Raw genomic sequence first — 18,023 nt, 5'->3', positions numbered from 1 at the left:
TTTCAGTACATATGTAAATTTTTAAGTTCTCTAACTACCTTCCTGACCTCCTAAGGAAGAGTTTTGCCAGTAGCTACTTGTTAAACTTTATTTTAAAGATACATTTTTTTCTAAGCTAGATTATGTTTTATTTAAGCTACAGAGACCAAATACACCTACATAATGTCCTTAAATGGTAGGGAGAACTGGAGTGAAAATGGCCGAATGCAAAATGAATATGTTAATTATGTTCTCCTCAGGCTGCATGTGGTTGATAGTGTTGTAGGGACAAATTCTATACTGTGTCAGCTACTTCACTTAATGATGTCATTTGATAATTGATGTACATGACTGATCATTTGAAATGGAGTTCTTGTCTAACCAGATGAAAGTTGAATCATCATTTATTTACTTAAAATTAATATCAATTGTGAGGTTCATAAAAACAATTATTTAGTGCTTTCTAGACTTGATAATTCAAAGTAGTATGTCAATACATTTACCTGTATGAGAAGTAAACCAAATGATATATGAGTATAATGGAAATTGACTGCCTAGAGGTGCTCATTTGTGGAACTGAAAGAAAAATAAGTAGAAGATAGAATATAGAAGTAAATGAAACTTTTGAATGGTTAATATGAAATCAATTATAAGAATTATCTTTTTACTTTGATATTGGAGTCAAAATATTCCTATTGTAAGTTCTTGTCTTCTGTTTTATTTCCTTTATTAAGTAACATTTTTTTCTTTTCCAATGAACGTTGACAAGAAGGGGTGAAGAAAGAGTACAGTTGCTATAGGGTGCTTTTGTTTATTATTTGCAAAACCATTTAAATTATAGTTTGATGAATGTTTTTAAAGCCTTCAAAATCAAAGTGGGATCATTGAGATATGTACTTGCTACATTTCTTAAAAACATCAAAATTACATACTCTGTACTTATCCTGCATACAGTAACACTTGGTTTTATAAGCTCCATGTGGATTTTTTGTTACTACATTTAGCAGTATTTTTAAGTAAATTTTTAAAAGTTTGTTAATGATATTGTTTCATAATGAAATATTGAAGATTTCTATAGATGAATATGTCAAGTTTATATTCAGCACCATATTCAGTACTTTACCCCAAGTGATAAGCAAAGTGAATAGACTTTTTCTTCTATACAAAGAAAACTCATGTAAGGGAGATAATGCTAATCTCAATTTTAGATTAGGCGAAGTCCCCCTGTGAAAACTGTGGTCCATGTCAGCAAGTATCATTTCCAGCTGCTTTCTCTGTCTAATCAAAACATTTGCTCACAAGAACAGCTGCTTCTATGTCTTGTTTTTAAAGTTTGCAACAAAATGAACTGAGAACAACATGTACATAGTAAGAAAACTCAGGGTTCTGGGACATGTATGCTCTAAAACTTCAAAATAAGAGAAAAGGAAGTCAATTCATAAGCCAATTATCTGTTTACTCTAAAGCTTTATGTTTCATGAAACCTAAATAAAATGTATAATCAACACTGATCTAGTGCACTTCAGAAATTTATAGAATAATTGTTCTTTACAGAATATATCCTTTTAAAATTGTATGTCAGATATACATAATACCGTATATAGCTTATGCACTTAGGTAAAATATTTTCGAAAAACAGGATGTAGAAACTGAATTTCTCATATAGTAATACTTTATTATTCTGAGTCATTCTTTATGTCATGCTTATGAAGTTCTGTTAATAAAAATTAATATGCTACATGACTTAATATTTTAGATAGCATTTGACTCAAACAAAAGACACATTGAATTGGTGTAAATAACTACTTTGGAATACATCTTATAATCTATGTTTGCTAAAGAAATCCTTCTCTTTATACGTTTCAGAATACATTGGTTGGTATTAGTTAAATTTGCACTATTTGAGAAGTATGTAATTGTTGATGTTAATGTCATATTTTCGTAAAGAACTCATTTTTTTGTAAGTATCATCATCATATCAAGTAAAGGAAGGAATAATTTAGATCAATTTAACACATCTTCATTTTAGCATTAAAAGATGTGTGTTTGAAAGATCTCAATCTCCACATATTCTAGAAATAAAAACCAGACAAATAACACAATAAAATTTCATGCATCCCATAGAAGTCTGAATAACCATTACTTAAAAATGTTGCCATCTGCTCTCATTGAAGCAGCAAGACTAAGGCATTTCCCCCTTAAAATCACGATATTCAGAATGTAACAAAATGAGAAATGCAAACATCTCCCTCCCCCCCTTTTCTTATTTGCTGTGATGGTTCTTAATAAAAACTTCAGCTACACAAACAAAGGAAAGGGGAGGATACTCCCCCACCCCATCTCCTAATTGAGCGCTTAGATCCAGTAATAGCTTTTTGCTGCCCTGGGCAGCGTGACATTGCCTCGTTGGCCTCGCACAGCTATTATTCTAGGAGGCAGCTAGTGAAGTGTCCCAGTCCATCTGCTTGCTTTTCATGGGCTGGTGCTTTCCTTGATGTTGACAGCTGTCTCAATATTCCTGGGCCACCTGCCACATAGTAAGTACTGTGCTCTGCGATAGATACAGAAGTTTATCCCCCCAATGGGCTTCTCAGAACAAAAAGCTTAGCATTTCTAAACTCCACTTGCATCCTTGTTTAAATGCTTCCTGGACCAGCCCTCTCAGTATTCGCATACTTTTGAGGTGAATAGTGTTTGTGTTTTGGGAGTTACAGTGTGAGGGAGTTCAGGTTTCCTGCCATAAGCTATAGAACTGCAGGCTTTCTGTGGAAGTCACAGCGGTCACAGATAAAGAGAGCATACTGACCGTTATCTCCTCTAGTAGCCTTCCCAGGGACCTGGACCAAGTGGGGGTCCATCCTCTATATTCCCTTAGAAAGATTTCCCCTTTCAGACCCTCTTTGCTCATGTTTTCTCCACCAAACGTGCTCCTTGAGAGAAAGCTTGTGGTCTTACTCATTATTGTATCTTTAAAAAGAGCATGTATCTGATACATAGTTGGCACTCAGGGACAGATCTAAGTTTTGTGGGATCGGAAGATTTTTACAGTTGGGGAAGTCATTTTTCAAGAAAAAATGATATAAAATTAAAAATAAAAATTAGATGATAAAGTGGATTGAAAAATAAATCATGCAACTTACCAATTTTAAAAGGTTGGTTAATATCACAAGTATCAGAAAGTCTAGAAAACAATATTTTTTCCATTAACTCTCCTGCCTACCTCTATAATACTTTTTCTTGTACACACACTTTGACTAATTATAAAAAGAATGTTTATCAAAATACATTTCATTTTTAAAATTGAGCTATCAGGTGTGAAAGTGTATATACATTTTATTGAGACACCCTGCATTTTTGGTAATATACACTTTGACAGATTTTCATATGATGATTTTTAATATCATTTCCTAAACATATAATGGAAAGAATTCAGTCTTTCCTGAAGTTTGTTGAGCATATTTATTATTGATAGAAGGGCTATGTAAATATGTAACACTATATACTCACCCTCTGTTTGTGATACTGCCACAGGTTTATGCCTACAGACGAGAATTCTGATAAATTCTATTTTACACAATTTTTATTTAAAAGTTTGGTGCACTTACAATTATAAAACTAGAGTATGCTGCATTATTGAGCATGTTATTGTTATAAAATTATATCAATTTGAAAGTGGTTCTTCCTCTTTCAGTTTTGTCTTTTGATGCCTATAATAATTTTCCACAAGTCACCTTTTGCTATTGTATATTTAAAATCTTGTTTCACCTCTATTACCCACATATTTTCAGAGTTAGGGGCCTTACAATATGTTTATATCTTGAACAAGATTCTTGGTCCTACATCTTGGGTGGAATGCTCTGTGCATTGCACAAAAATAAATTGGAATTTATGTAGTAACTTTGGAGAAGTTTACAACCACATAAATATATCCCGCCAAATCCAAACTAAATGTTTTCCCAACTGAAATTCCCCAGCAGGCCCCAAAATGCCTCTACTAACTCCAATACCACCTGATCCTCAGAGCAGTGTGATGGAGGGAAAATCCAGTAGAGATTGTGATCTTAGTCAACTGCAGTTAAAACATTTACTTTTGTGAATTTCACAAAACACACGTACATGTGATCACATTCCCGAGTTCACATTGCAAAAGACTGTGCTAATGAGGGGCCTTGAACTTCAGCTTCATCAACTTCACAGTAAGTGTGCTTCTCCTGTTGGGACTCACTAAATGTCTCTGAACAACGGAGTGCAGACAGCTGGGCTAAATTAGCATCTCAGGTCCTCACAACTCCACAACATCTTTACAGACTTCCTAATGCAGTCTCAGAATCGAGTGTTCAGAAATGCTTTTTCTGAGTTCACAATATAAGGATGTACATCATCTAAGAACTGATAAACACTAGACAAGTAAATAAACAAAAACTTAGGAGTCACTGTTTTATGGCTTTAAGACAGTTTCCCTTAATGGAGGCTTGGCACCATGCGTGTTACAATTCATTTAAGCACTTTGTTCTACCACAGAATGGAAATTAGGTAGTCATTATTTCTTTCATGAATTAGTTCCTTTTCAGAAAAAAAAAAATATCATGGGTCTATATTGGGCCCAACTGTTTAGTTTAGGGACCTCTAATAACATTTTCATTATCTTATATGGTTGCATACTATCCATTACTAGAAGGGATTCTAGCTGGATGACCATTCGCATTATTTTCATATTCATACTCTCACCACCAGCACTGTTGAACATTTCTATATGAAGGACTTTACACATCAAGATTCTGATGCCTTCTCACTTAGCAAGAATAGTGACTATTGAAGAAATATGACTATTACAGCATTTTCCTTGAGAGCTATTTTTTAGAAAAATTCTTTTTAAAAAATACATCTTTATTGATTTTTAGGGACAGAGGAAGGGAGAGGGATAGAAAGACAGAAACATCAATGAGAGAGAAACATCATTGGTCAGCTGCCTCCTGTACACCCCCCCACCGGAGATTGAGCCCACAACCCAGACAGATGCCCTGATCAGGAATCAAACCAGTGACCTCCTGGCTCAACCACTGAGCCACATTGGCCAGGCGAGAAATGATTATTCTTAGAGAAATATAATTTTTAAAATATATTTTATTGATTTTTTAGAGAGGAAGGGAGAGGGATAGAGAGTTAGAAACATCGATGAGAGAGAAACAATGATCAGCTGCCTCTTGCACACCCCCCACTGGGGATGTGCCCACAACCAAGGTACAGGCCCTTGACCGAAATCAAACCTTGAACCCTTCAGTCCGCAGGCCGACACTCTATCCACTGAGCCAAACCAGTTAGGGCGAGAAATATAATTTAGAACTGTAATTCGGTAATTACTCTTACTAGCTCACACCCACTTTTATCCCCAGAAAGACTTTGTGAATAATCCTCTCTCTGGATAGGCCTTAGGGATAGGGCCTGCTTTGGTCACAGTACAGTGGGGGAGACATCTGGTAGTCATTTAACATTTTGTGAGGAGATAAATTATTCTCTGGGCCTTCTAGCTGGAAGAAACAGATCGTTTCGTACTCTTCCTTGCTTCCCAGGCTTCCTGGTAAGTGGGCCTTCAATGGAGACTCACTCCTAAAATAATAATAATAATAATGGAGACTCTCTCCTAAAATAATAATAATAAAATGGAGATTCTCTCCTAGAATTGGGAACTTCACTTGTCTTATTCTAATGTATTATTCTAGCTTTTTCCTATTCTCCCAGACTTTCAGGGAAGGAGGTAAGATTTGCAAAAGAGAACACAGTCAATCTTGAGGGATAGTCTGAGATAAACCCAGCTGAGGGAAAGTGGGTGGGTTTAACTTGGGCGGGTTAAATGGAGCCAGAACAAATTAGGGGGAGTGCCTCGGGCTCGGCTGCAGTTAGTACAGTGGTTCTCAACCTTGGCTGCACATTAGAATCACCTGGGAATCTTTTTTAAATCCTGATTTCTGGGCCTCATCCTCCGGAAATTCTGTTTCTTTGTTATGGGATGGGGCCACAACATTAGTAACAAAGAAACAGAATTTCCAGAGATGAGGCCCAGAAATCAGGATTTTAAGAAGATTCCCAGGTGATTCTAATGTGCAGCCAAGGTTGAGAACCACTGAGTTAGTAGAAGTGCTTCTAGGAGGCAGCTGTGGGTGGCAGAGAGGCTCCACAGCCACCAGCTGGTGCTGCATGACCTGGAGCTTCCAGACGGTCAGTCTACTCATAAACAACCCTCTCCTCCTCCAGCACTCCAAAGCCAGCGGTGGGATGACCCTAAGATACATGGCTTCCCCTTCCCAAGTCAAAACTGCCTTGGACATTTCCTTTTGATTTCATCCTCTATAATAATAAAAACATAAAATGCTAATTAGACCGGACATCCCGACCTTCTGGACAACCTTCTGGACAAAGGTGGGGCTGCAAGGGAAGCCTGGATCCTGGGTGCCGGAGGGAAGCTGGTGCTGGCAGCCAGGGGAAGGAAGGCCTACTCTTGCATGAATTTTGTTCACCAGGACTCTAGTCTTACCTAATAATAGACAAACATGTAAATTAACCGTCCCTCTGCTACGCTCACCAGTCAATCAGGAGAGTATGCAAATTAACCCAACAAAGATGGTGGTTAATTTGCATATGTAGGGGCGAAGCGGCGGAGCCTCGAAGACTGAAGGCTCCAGCCAGAGCCGTGAAAACTGAAGGCTCCAGCCGGAGCAAAGGCCTGGGTCCTGGGTGCCGGAGGAAAATTCTCTTCGTGCAATGGGCCTCTAGTGTATAATAAAAGGCTAATATGCAAATAGACCGAATGGCAGAACAACTGAACAACCGGTCGCTATGATGTGCACTGACCACCAGGGGGCACATGCGGAACATGGCGGACGTCAATCGCGGCGGGATGATGGAGCAGGTGAGCAGGGGCACCAGACCAAGGCAGGGCACCGGTTGCTGTCATTAGGGCAAGCCTCTGGTGGTTACTGGAAATTCTTTGCTCCTGTGCACCACGGTCCTGCCCAGCACTCGCACCCGCTGCCAGCGCCTAGTGTCAGTCCCGATTGCTCAGCGCTGTCAGCAGGTGCAAGAGGCAACTGCCAGCCCTGATCGCCCCGGAGGGCTTCTCCACCTCCCCCTGCTCCTGTGGGGCGTTTGGAGCAGCAGCCACCGCTCACACCTACTGATGGCACCAGCCCCACTCACACCCGCTGCTGGCGCTGGCCCCAATTTCTCAGCACTGTCAGTGGTGTGAGTGGGGCCAGCACCATCAGCGCGTGGGAGCGGAGGCGGTGGAGTGGTGGCAGCCGAGTGGTGGCAGCGGGAATGGGGCTGCTGGAAGACAGGGGATGGAGACCATGGTGGGAGGGGCCAGGCGGGGGCGCAGAGAATGGGCTGAGACCTGCCCCTGTGCCCACCGCAGTCTCTTGGCCCACAGTTCCTTTCAAGGTGCACAAATTCATGCATTGGGACCCTAGTTTATTTATATATGGTTTTTAGTGAACAAGCATGCCATATCACGTCTCTGATTTCTACACCTTTTAGGGGTAGTTTGGCTTTAAAACAAACCAAAACAAAACACCTGGGTGAATGGGCTACAATGTTTTCTGTACTGGTGACTAGGGTTTTAAAAACCAAGAAAACCCATACTACTGCATTCATGAAATGTCAGAACAACAAATGCTACATGATACCATTTATATGATGAATCTGAAATAGTCAAGTTCATAAAAGCAGAGAGTTGGAATGGTGGTTGCCAAGGGGAAGCAGGAACAGGGAGTATTAGTCAACGGGTACCAAGTTTCAGTTATGCAAGTCCTAGAGCTCCACAGTACAGCACAGTGCCTGTAGTTAACAATGCCGTGTTGTCTGCTTAGGATACGCTGAGAAGGCCTCGCTTATGTGAAGTGTTCTTATCACAAAATATAATAACAAGTAATAATAAATAAGGTGGGAGGAAACTTTTTGAGGTGATGGACAGATTGATTTATAGCATAGATTGTGATCTCCAGACTCATCAGGTTGTATACATTAATTAGGTAGGAGGTTCTTTTTTGTACTTATAAATTTTTTCATAAAAGCTAAAAAAAAATCCATACCACTTTATTGTTTCAGCACTCACAAGTTTGACTCACACTTGTTTTGGTCATGGAGTGTGGGAAATTTAAAGCACGTCTGGGTCAGGAAAGTTACTCCCCGCGTTCAGTAGGCCAGCCCAATAGGAGACCTAGACAGGCACCCCCACCCGCCGAGGCACTCGGTACGGGAGGGCACCAGGTGCTCTCACAAACTTCAATTCATAAACCTTTCAAATGTCTGAAAATTCCTCGCAGTGACTGGGGGTAGAAAACATATCAGTAATAGAAAGTCAACCTTGAACGCAAAGCCTAAACGCCTTTGTGCCAGATGCCGGGAGACCTGCGTCGTCGCGGTGGCAGGTTCCCGGGTTGGTTTCAGGCCAGCGCCTCCAGCCGCGACCCCTACAGACCCGGCCGACCTACACGGGGACGCGGAGGGGCGGAGTCTCGGAGGCGGGGCGGGGCCTGGGCGAGGGCGGGGTCTCAGAGGGGCGGGGCTTGTGGTGGGCGGGGCCATTGCGGGGCGGGGCGGGCAGCGGCCGCTGGCTCCTCCCCGGGGCGGGGGCGGGAGGAGGAGCCGCGGCGCAGCGCGAGGAGCTGCCGCGCGGGGCGTGGTGGTGCTAGCCCCTCTCCCGCCCGGGATGGACGGTGCCGCGCCGGCCGCCGAGGCGGTGTAGCCCTCGCCGGGTCCCGCGGCGTCCGGCCGGGCTCCCAACTCAGGATACCGCCTCGCCCGCTCATTCCCCGCAGACGGCCCGGGCCCGGCCGCCGCGCCGGGGTGATGTCCGGCGGCCGTAGGAGGGGCGGCGCCCCCTGGCACAGCTTCTCCCGGTTCTTCGCTCCCCGGAGTCCTTTCCGGGACAAGGAAGAAGAGGAGGAGGAGAGGCCAGGGACGGGCCACCCGCCTGCCCCGGGCCGGGGCGCTGCCAGGTGGGAGTCTTGGGGGCGTCGGGGGAGGGGGTCCTGCGCTGACCTGCCGGACGGGGCTCCCAGCCTGACGCCCGCCGCCAGCTGCACTTGGACCGCCACTTTCTGTTCTCCTTTCTCCGTTGCTCAAGTTTCCTCCTCCTCCTCGCCCGGTTCCCGGGCCGCACCTCTCCCGGGTTTGTTAAACGTGGATGAAGTTGGTGGCTCGCGGCCGGGTGCGCACCCCCTGGGCCGGCGCAGTCCGCGCTCTTCCCTCCGCCCCTCCCGTCCGGGTTCGGTTCCCGGTCGGCGCCCGAGCCTGCTCGCCGCGTCCGGGGCAGGGGCGCGCCCCGGTGCCCCGCGGGTCCCGGGAGCAGCCGTGAGCCGGCGAGCCTCCCCGGCGTGGAGGGGCGCGTCCGAGCGCTGGTGGGGGGAAGCCTCCGAGCGCCTCCCGCAGCTATTATTTTGCCGGCTTATTTAAATGTTCTCAAAAACGATTAAAAAAAAAAGAATTGTGATACCGGGTCCCCAAGACTTCATCAATTTATAAACACCTCGCCTGTTTTATTTACCATCGCCGGGACGTAAATGATGCCGCCTTCTTTCGTTCTTTCCCATCTTTCTTCGGAAACATGCCCTTTACCAAACAGCCTCCAGGAACGGTACTCGAACTGCCTTGGTTTCAGTAATGAAAACGTGTTCCTTCCCTGTAATCTTTCCTCCTTCCTCCACCTGCTATAAAATCTATGTGCTTGGTTTTGGGGGGGCTGTTGTGTTGTATTTGACGCGTCTCACTGAAAGAAAAACTAAAAACAAAAAAACAGACCAGACCTTTTCCCGAGTCTTTTCCCCGTCATTGAGGAGGAAGAGGGGTTAAAGTAAATACAACTTCCCATTTTAGATCCTTGGTGCGAAGAGAGGCTGAGACGCCCTCCCCCAGCCTGCGCTAGGCGAGTGTGTAACCCATGTGATTACAAGGACGGGCCCGGATAGCTGTGTGCACTTCAGGGTTTAAAGACTTAGAGGGCTTCAAGGAAAAGTGGATTTCGAGAAACAGAACTCCGTGGCTGAGCTGGTCCCATTAGTATTTAGTTTTGTGATTTGATTCTAGTCGGCTACGTGTTCCTCAGTTTCCCTGCTTGTGGGCCGTTTGCATTATGGCCACCTGTTGATAAAATCCCACATCTTTCCAAGAAAGCTCCTACTAAATTGGTAGACTTCTCCGGGGAAGTTCCTGCTCTTATTACCCTGACTGTTAATGGAGAATTTAAAATTCAAAGTTACACAGTAGTTAAAAATAGTTTGGAAGCCTGACTGGGCTCCACCAGAATGTCAGATCTGCTGGTGTGGGCAGCCTGCCTGTGGTGCCTGGCATCACTGGACAACACTGAACAGTCAGGTAATGTGGGAGAGGAGTTTAAAAGAAACCCCAGGTAGACTCCACAAACTAGGAAACCTGAGCCCTGTTAGAAAAGAATAGGTGGGCGGATTTCAGGTTCATATCAGAATTGCCCTGAAACCCTGCCTGCCTTTCTCCGGGATTTGGGCTTTCAGGCACTTCTCACATCTAATCTCTTCTCTGGAGCTAACCACTCTACTACAAACTAGTCTCTTGCCTACTTGCCACTTCCCTATTCTCATTGTCTCCAGATAGGCACAGACTGGCTGACACTGAAAATGTTAATTGTGCTTATTTGAACACTAATTTTGTCTCCATCTTTTATAGAGTTTGCCAGATGTTATGGGGAGAGCAGATAATCCTTTGTGTGGGTGTTTTACCTTTTAAGAGAGCTTAAATCTTTCTTTTCAAGGATATAAACACAAACAAAGCCTTTATTGAAAGTTTAATGAAACAAATGGAAATGCTTAGTGGTACCAAATGTCCCAGTAACCCAACACCCTGGTGTTAACAAGATTGGAAACAGAATTGCGATTTGTCACTGTGATCTTATTTCAATCTGAAAGGGTATTTTGGCTGTGTCTCTTAGAGGCAGTAAAAACTTTTAGTCCTAATGGGGGCCAGGTTTACCTTATGTGCTGGTGATTTTAGAGGCAGAGGGGTCCATTTAGCAGACATGCAGTGTCTGGGAATAGCGATGCACAGCTTCCATGGTGTGCTGTAAGTAATTTGCTCTCCATGTGCTGTGAACACATCATTTGTGTATTGAGTTTGCTGTTGTTCTAGTCCAGTGGTCGGCAAACCGCGGCTCTTTGGCCCCTTGAGTGTGGCTCTTCCACAAAATACCACGTGCGGGCGCGCACGTACAGTGCGATTGAAACTTTGTGGTCCATGCGCAGAAGTCAGTATTTTGTGGAAGAGCTGGTATTTTATGGAAGAGCCACACTCAAGGGGCCAAAGAGCCGCATGTGGCTCGTGAGCCGCAGTTTGCCAACCACTCTAGTCTCATTAACCTTCAGCAATTAAAGAAACACGTTAGCTTGAACACTGTTGTATATACGAATTTAGGTGTGGGCATTCCAATTGCTTGTCAGCCCTCATATCTTGGGTGGTTGACCAGATCCAGAAAGTGCTTATATTTTTATTTTAGATTATACAGGAGTTGTCAAGAGTAGGCTTACAGTTGTTCATATGGAAAATAATACAATAATAAATAAATAATAACAAGAATACATACTCTGTTTTGCATACTCACACCTGTAAACTTACTTTCGCCCAAGCCAGTATAGAAATGAAAACTGCAATTGAAGTTTTACATAGGGAACTTGAAAAGTCTGAGTTCTGTGGCTCCCAGTTTGAAAATCACTGCTGTAATGTTTAGCCCAGTTTATGGCACACAAGGAACATACTCATTAGAAGTAATAAGGGAGAATACGGAGGGCTTCGTAGTAGAGGTTTTAATGGGGCCTTCAAGGCATTAGTGGTGTTTCTATAGGTAGAGAATTGAGCCATGAAGATAGAGATAAATTGGGAACAGGTCTTCTAGGCTGGGCAAGGGCTAGCAGGTGGTTACGATCTGTTAGAGGCTATGCACATTAGTGAGACAGAGTGAAAAAGGTGGTAAAAAGTTAGATTAAAACTGGATTGTAAAGGTCTAACAGAGATTCTCAATTAAAAATTTAGAGAATTTTTTTGCCTGGCTGGCGTGGCTCAGTGGTTGAATGTCAACCTATGAACTAGGAGATCACGGTTTGATTCCCAGTGAGGGCACATGCCCTGGTTGTGTGCTTGATCCCCAGTGTGGGGCATGCAGGAGGCAGCCGATCAATGTTTCTCTCTCATCACTGATGTTTCTATCTCTTCTCCTCTTTTCCTTTCTGAAATCAATGAAAATATATATTTTTTTAAAAATTTGGAGAATTTTTGCAAAAGCCTGTTAAACAGATACTGCTAAAATGTGAAATTTGGAGGATAGCTGCCTACTAATTTTCCCCGCTTTTGAGAAAATGCTCCACTCTGTTTCTTTGCTATCTATAATAATAATAAAAGCATAATATGCTAATTAGACCAGACAGCTGAACGACCTTCTGGACATCCTTCCTGATGAAGCTGTGGCAGCGGGGGCAAGGCAGAGGTGATTAGGGGTGATCAGGTAGGCAGGAGAGCAGTTAGGGGTGATCAGGCAGGCAGGCAGGCAGGTGCGTGGTTAGGAGCCAGCGATCCTAGATTGCGAGAGGATGCAGTCCAGGCTGAGGGAACCCCCCCTCCATGTACAAATTTTGTGCACCGGGCCTCTGGTATCATATATGACAGACCTGTTTATGATGAGCTCTATGCAATGTTTGCAACTCAGGAGGGGGAAAGGAAGGTGAGAACAGCATTTTTCAAGGGCTGACTGTGCACTTCTGGGCTGGTACTTTTACTTAGAGCATGTCATTTAAACCTCACCCTCAGCCTGGAAGGTTGGAATGCTTACCACTATTCTGACAATTAAGGAAACTGGGGGCGGGACAGTTCTTACGGTGGACACTGTTGGTGGTTGGGTGGAGCAATTCTCTTTTCTGTTAAATTTTTTTTATTGATTTTTGGAGAGATAGAAACATCAGTGATGAGAGAGACTCATTGATCAGCTGCCTCCTGCACGCCCCCACTGGGGACCAAGCTCTCAACCCAGACATGTGCCCTGACCAGGAATCAAACTGTGACCTCCTGGTTCATGGGTCACCACTCAACCATTGAGGAACACTAGCCAGCCTGGAACAATTATTTTTTGAACTGGACTCTTCTGTCCTTGGCAAAACATTTGGCATCTGTGACCCCACCCACTAATTGCCAGCAGCATCCTCTAGTCATTGGAATAATCCTGAACACCACCCAGGTGGGCGGAAGAGAGAGTGATTTACCCCAAATTATGAGAGGAATAAGGTCCAGGGAGGGGTGAGATTGGAACTTAGGTTTTTCTAACTGACTCCAAAGCTCTGATATTTTTTCTCACACCAGGCTTCTGAGCTCCTTCAAAATACATTAATATTTAAGTCCATTGGACCTTTATTTATTTTGCTGAAGGATGGGTGACAGTATGTACCATTTTAGATATATTCTTTTGGGCTGTTCCTTTGAGTGTCCCAATATAGTGTTATTGATAGAAGGTAAGACAGCATCACTAGACTCAAAGATGGGCTGTGTCATATTTACCCTGGTGTCTCCTTTGCCTAGGTCAGGTGAAGAGTGAATCTCTGTTTGTTGGTGGAGCATTAAAGCACTTACGAGTGGTTTTCAGCTAGGGGTAGTACATACCCCATCTTTAAGCATTTAGAAACATGGAGGATCTTAAATGTCTCCAGACAGTGTTTGCCTCTCAGTTTAAAGTTCAGAGAACTTTTGCTTGTCACCTTTGGTGAGGGTGTTAAATGGGTAAAGCCAGGATGCTAAATGGCTGGTTATGTAGGAGATATTCTTATAAAAATGGTCAGTAGTGCCCCTGATGCATGAGATCTGTTGGCCTTCAAGTTCAAGTGTTGACCACAGCTTCAGTTATATGAGGAAGGGAGGTTTGTTCTCTGAATGTTCACGGTGACTCTATTTCATAGACTTGAAAACATTTTAGAAGACTAGAGGTGTGGTGCACGAAATTCCTACACTGGGCGGGGGGGGGGGGTCCCTCAGCCCATCATGTGCCCTCTCACAGTCTGGGATCCTTCGCTCCTTACTGCCTGCCTGCTCGCTGCTTCTTACCACTTGGCTCGCTGCTCTCTAGCACTGCTGCAGAGGTGAGAGAAGCTCCTGCCACCGCCGCTGAGCTCGCCAGCCATGAGCCTGGCTTCTGGCTGAGTGACGCTTCCTCTGTGGGAGCGCACTGACCACCAGGGGGCAGCTCCTGCATTGAACGTCTGCCCCCTGGTGGTCAGTGCGATCATAGCAACCGGTCATTCTGGTCGTTCCTCTGTAACAGTCACTTAGGCTTTTATTGTATAGACTAGAGGCCTGGTGCAAAAATTCATGCACCAGTGGGGTCCCTTGGCTTGGCCTGTGGGATCGGGCTGAAACCAGCTCTCTGATATCCCCTGAGGGGTCCTGGATTGCGAGAGGGCACAGGCCAGGCCGAGGGACCCCACTGGTGCACGATTGGGGCCAGGGAGGGACATGGAAGGTTGGCCAGCTGGGGAGGGACTGCAGGAGGGCTCCAGGGCATGTCCGGCCTGTCTTGCTCAGTCCCGATCGGCCAGACCCCAGAAGCAAGCTAACCTATCGGTTGGAGCTCTGCCCCCTGGTGGTCAGTGCACATCATGGTGACTGATCGACTGTCTGCCCCTGGTGGTCAGTGCACGTCATAGCAAGTGGTTGAGCGGCCTTAGCATATCATTAGCATATTACACTTTGATTGGTTGAATGGATGACTGGACACTTAAGCATATTAGGCTTTTATTATATAGGATAGGGTAATCAGTAACTAGTTTAGTTGAATAAGACATATCTATGTGATGTTGAAAGACCACATCAGCAGTCCAGACCTGCAGTAATTAAAGGAGACTAGAAAATTCTAGAAGTACTCAGTGGTGTGTTTTTCTCAGAATCTTGAGCTCCCAGGTTAATGGAAAGCACAGAATCTACTCTTGGCAGCAGAGTAGAAATATAGGCTGTTTTAGAGAGTTGAAACTGTGGAGGTTTTTTTCCTTTTGGGGTTAGCAGGGTGTATGCCAGATGGCTAATTTGAAGATTCTGTTTCTTGCTGAGGGCATTCCTTGAAAACTAACTCAATTGTTCACTAGATGTGTTACAGAGTGTACGTGTACCTCTAATTGGCCTGCAGTAAATTTACTAAGAACTTCTAACTATATTAAAACAATTATAACATTTTTGGGTAGGTTTTTTTCCCATTAAGAAGGTAATAGAAAATTTTGTAAAATAAGAGGAAAGTATTATTCTCTCAAGATAAAATATTTCTTAACTAGAGTTCTGATGAATATCACTGAAGCCTAGATAAGCTAATACAACTATGCTAGCAAGAAAACATGGGTTGATGTAAAGTTAAACTCGGGAAAATAATCTGGGCTATCTCCCAGATTATTAAAAGCATCAGCATGAAATAAAAGTTAAAGAAGTCATATTTATTTTGAGTCATTTCAGTTCATTTTAAGTGGTTGTTAATGTCTAGTATGGTGCTAATAGTGGGGATACAAAGAGGAATGAATGACCAAAACTGTCCTCAAAGAGGTATTAGTTCATGGAGATAAACATGTGCATGTCTTTTCTCAAGATGAGCTCATTATAAGCCAAACATGTTTTTGGTGTGTGTGGCTTGTTTGGTTTAGAACATACTGTCAAATATTGTGTGAGAACTTTACTGAGCTTTCAAAATATTTTCTCATATTATTAAACCATTTTCCCTGAGCATGGTTTCATTTGCATCCTTTGCCAACCCAGTACAGGGGGCAATGTGATGGAACTGTGCCCGCAGGTGAGGGGCAGCTTTCCCTCCGTCCCTCCTGCCTGCTGCTCCTTGACGCTGCAGGCTCAGCCAGTCCTGTAGATGGAGGCAGACAAGCACACCCTTTCAGGAATCAGCATGCCAGGGGAGTGGAGATCCTTACCCCGATAGCTGGATGTTGATAGAGAAACAGATTGAAGTTTTGCGACCAAAATAACTCAATTCTTAGTATTTATTTAGTTGGCGGTATTGAATGGCCAGGTAATGGCACAATTCCAGCAGGACTGCGCCTCACTGCTGAACCCCTGGGAGTACTTAACTGGAAGTATCCCAAAGCAGTATAACGGCTGTTTGCCTAGCCAGGTGTTTTTTTGCCTAACCAGGTTAGCGATGACAAAAACTAAACCACCAAATATATATCTCATATGTGATGGAAAGACTTTGTTTTCTTTTCCCAAAGAAATAAAATGGAGAAAGCCTCTTGAGTGGCATTCTTTTAAGTAGAAAAAAAAAAGCTAAACCACCCTTTCTTGAAGCCCTAATAAGACCCAAGCCCTGTGCTTGGGGCGTTAAATACAGGGGTGGACAAAGGTAGGTTTATAGTTGTTCCAATGAAAAATGATACAATAATGAATAAATAATAATATGAGAATAAACTGTTTCACATATACTCACAACTGTAAAACTTATTTTGCCCACCCCTTTATATGTGTTCACCTAATCCTCAGAGCAACCTTATGAGAGAGATATCTTTACTTCATTTTACAGATACATAACTTAAGTCCTGGAGAAGTCTAATAGCTAATCAGAAGTGTTGAAGCATCTGTGATAGAGTCAGGAGTCAAATTTTCCTTCCTGAATTCAAAGCCTACAGCATGATATGACGGCTTCCTCTGCTTAACTTGGGAAGACCCATAAAAAAGTCTGGCTTTAGAAAATGGTTTTGAATGCAAATAAAAGCCAATGGCATGCCGCTGATGTCTGGCCAGATGGCCTGGGTCAGTGTTCTGTACAAAAAAGAATGTACAGTCCTAGCAATTGAGAGAAAGGAAAATAAAATGTATATATTTATATAATTTATAAATTTATATTTAAACACAGAAAGGGCCAATCTTCTCCAATAGAGATACAAATTGAAACTATAGCAAGATGCCATATTTCACCTATTTGATGCGCACGATGAGTTTGATATGGGGATGCTCATACACTGCTGGTGGGAGTGTAAATTGATACACCTCTTGGGAGGGAAATTTGATGAGTTCTGTCAATACATTCATGTACTCTGACTCAGCAATTTCCCTGTAGGAATCCCATGAGAAATATGCAATTTGCAAGCAGACCCAAAGTTGCTTTTGCAAGTTTAGTCGTTGTAATGCAGTTTTAATAATCAGAAGGTGAAAAATAAAGTCAAGTCCCATCAGTAGTGGACTAATTGATAAATCATGGTACATCCATGTAATGGAATATTATTACACAGCAGTCAAAAGTATGGAGAAACCTTTTTATGTGCTGATAAGGAAATATCTCCAAGATACATTAAACTAAAAAAAGTAAAAATAAAAAGCAAGAAGCAAACCATTGTGTATAGTATGTTCCTATTTGTATATAAAAAAATGAAGGTATGAAAAACTATTACTAGTGTTGTGTGAACTATTTAGAAGGGATGAAAGACTGGGTGAAGGATTGAGGAAGAGAAGGGAGACTTCATTTTACACCTTTTTATATTTAAAAATTATGTGAATTACTTATTTGAGAAAAAAAATTGTTTAAAAACTAATGAATATTTGTCTATAAAAGAGGAAAAGAAAACCAAAGAATGTATGACCCTGCATTAGCAAAAATTCCCCAAAGAAAGAATGAACTCCATTAATTTGTTCAAGTGAGAAAAGTTACAATTAAGGCTATAAATACATGGAACTAATATTTATAGTGCAGAATGATATTTTGATACTTTGATATTTTGACACTTTCTACAAGTATGAGTGAGGTTTATATAGTAGTAGTCTATAATGTGAAACTGAGTGGAGTTAACAGAGCCTCAAAAATATCAACTCAAGGTGAGATCCCTTTCATCTGCTTTGAGGAAACAGTGTGACCCTGGCAGGTCATTAGCCCTCTCAGATTCTGGTTATAAAGTGAGGGAGGTGGCCCTCATCTCTAAGGTCTCTTCCAACTTTAGCATACCAGCGAAAACTCCATAGGGTACACAATAAAGAAATATGCCTTATACCTGGTAGATCAGGAG

The 18,023-nt window shown here is 43.0% G+C and overlaps 1 protein-coding gene across 2 annotated transcripts in view; it reads left to right on the top strand.

The window, feature by feature from the left end:
* Positions 1-8,610: 8,610 nt before the first annotated feature.
* CRYBG3 (crystallin beta-gamma domain containing 3) overlaps positions 8,611-18,023 on the top strand; it is a 128,955-nt gene continuing 119,542 nt past the window's right edge. For both annotated transcript variants that reach the window (XM_059688035.1, XM_059688034.1), the window contains exon 1: positions 8,611-8,975. In XM_059688035.1, coding sequence (XP_059544018.1) covers positions 8,827-8,975 — 149 coding nt within the window. In that variant the 5' untranslated portion in view covers positions 8,611-8,826. The remainder of the gene's footprint in view (positions 8,976-18,023) is intronic.

The sequence above is a fragment of the Myotis daubentonii genome, chromosome 3 (assembly GCF_963259705.1).
Source record: "Myotis daubentonii chromosome 3, mMyoDau2.1, whole genome shotgun sequence".
Classification (NCBI taxonomy): Eukaryota; Metazoa; Chordata; class Mammalia; order Chiroptera; family Vespertilionidae; genus Myotis; species Myotis daubentonii.
This window is presented reverse-complemented; position numbering and strand designations above follow the sequence as displayed.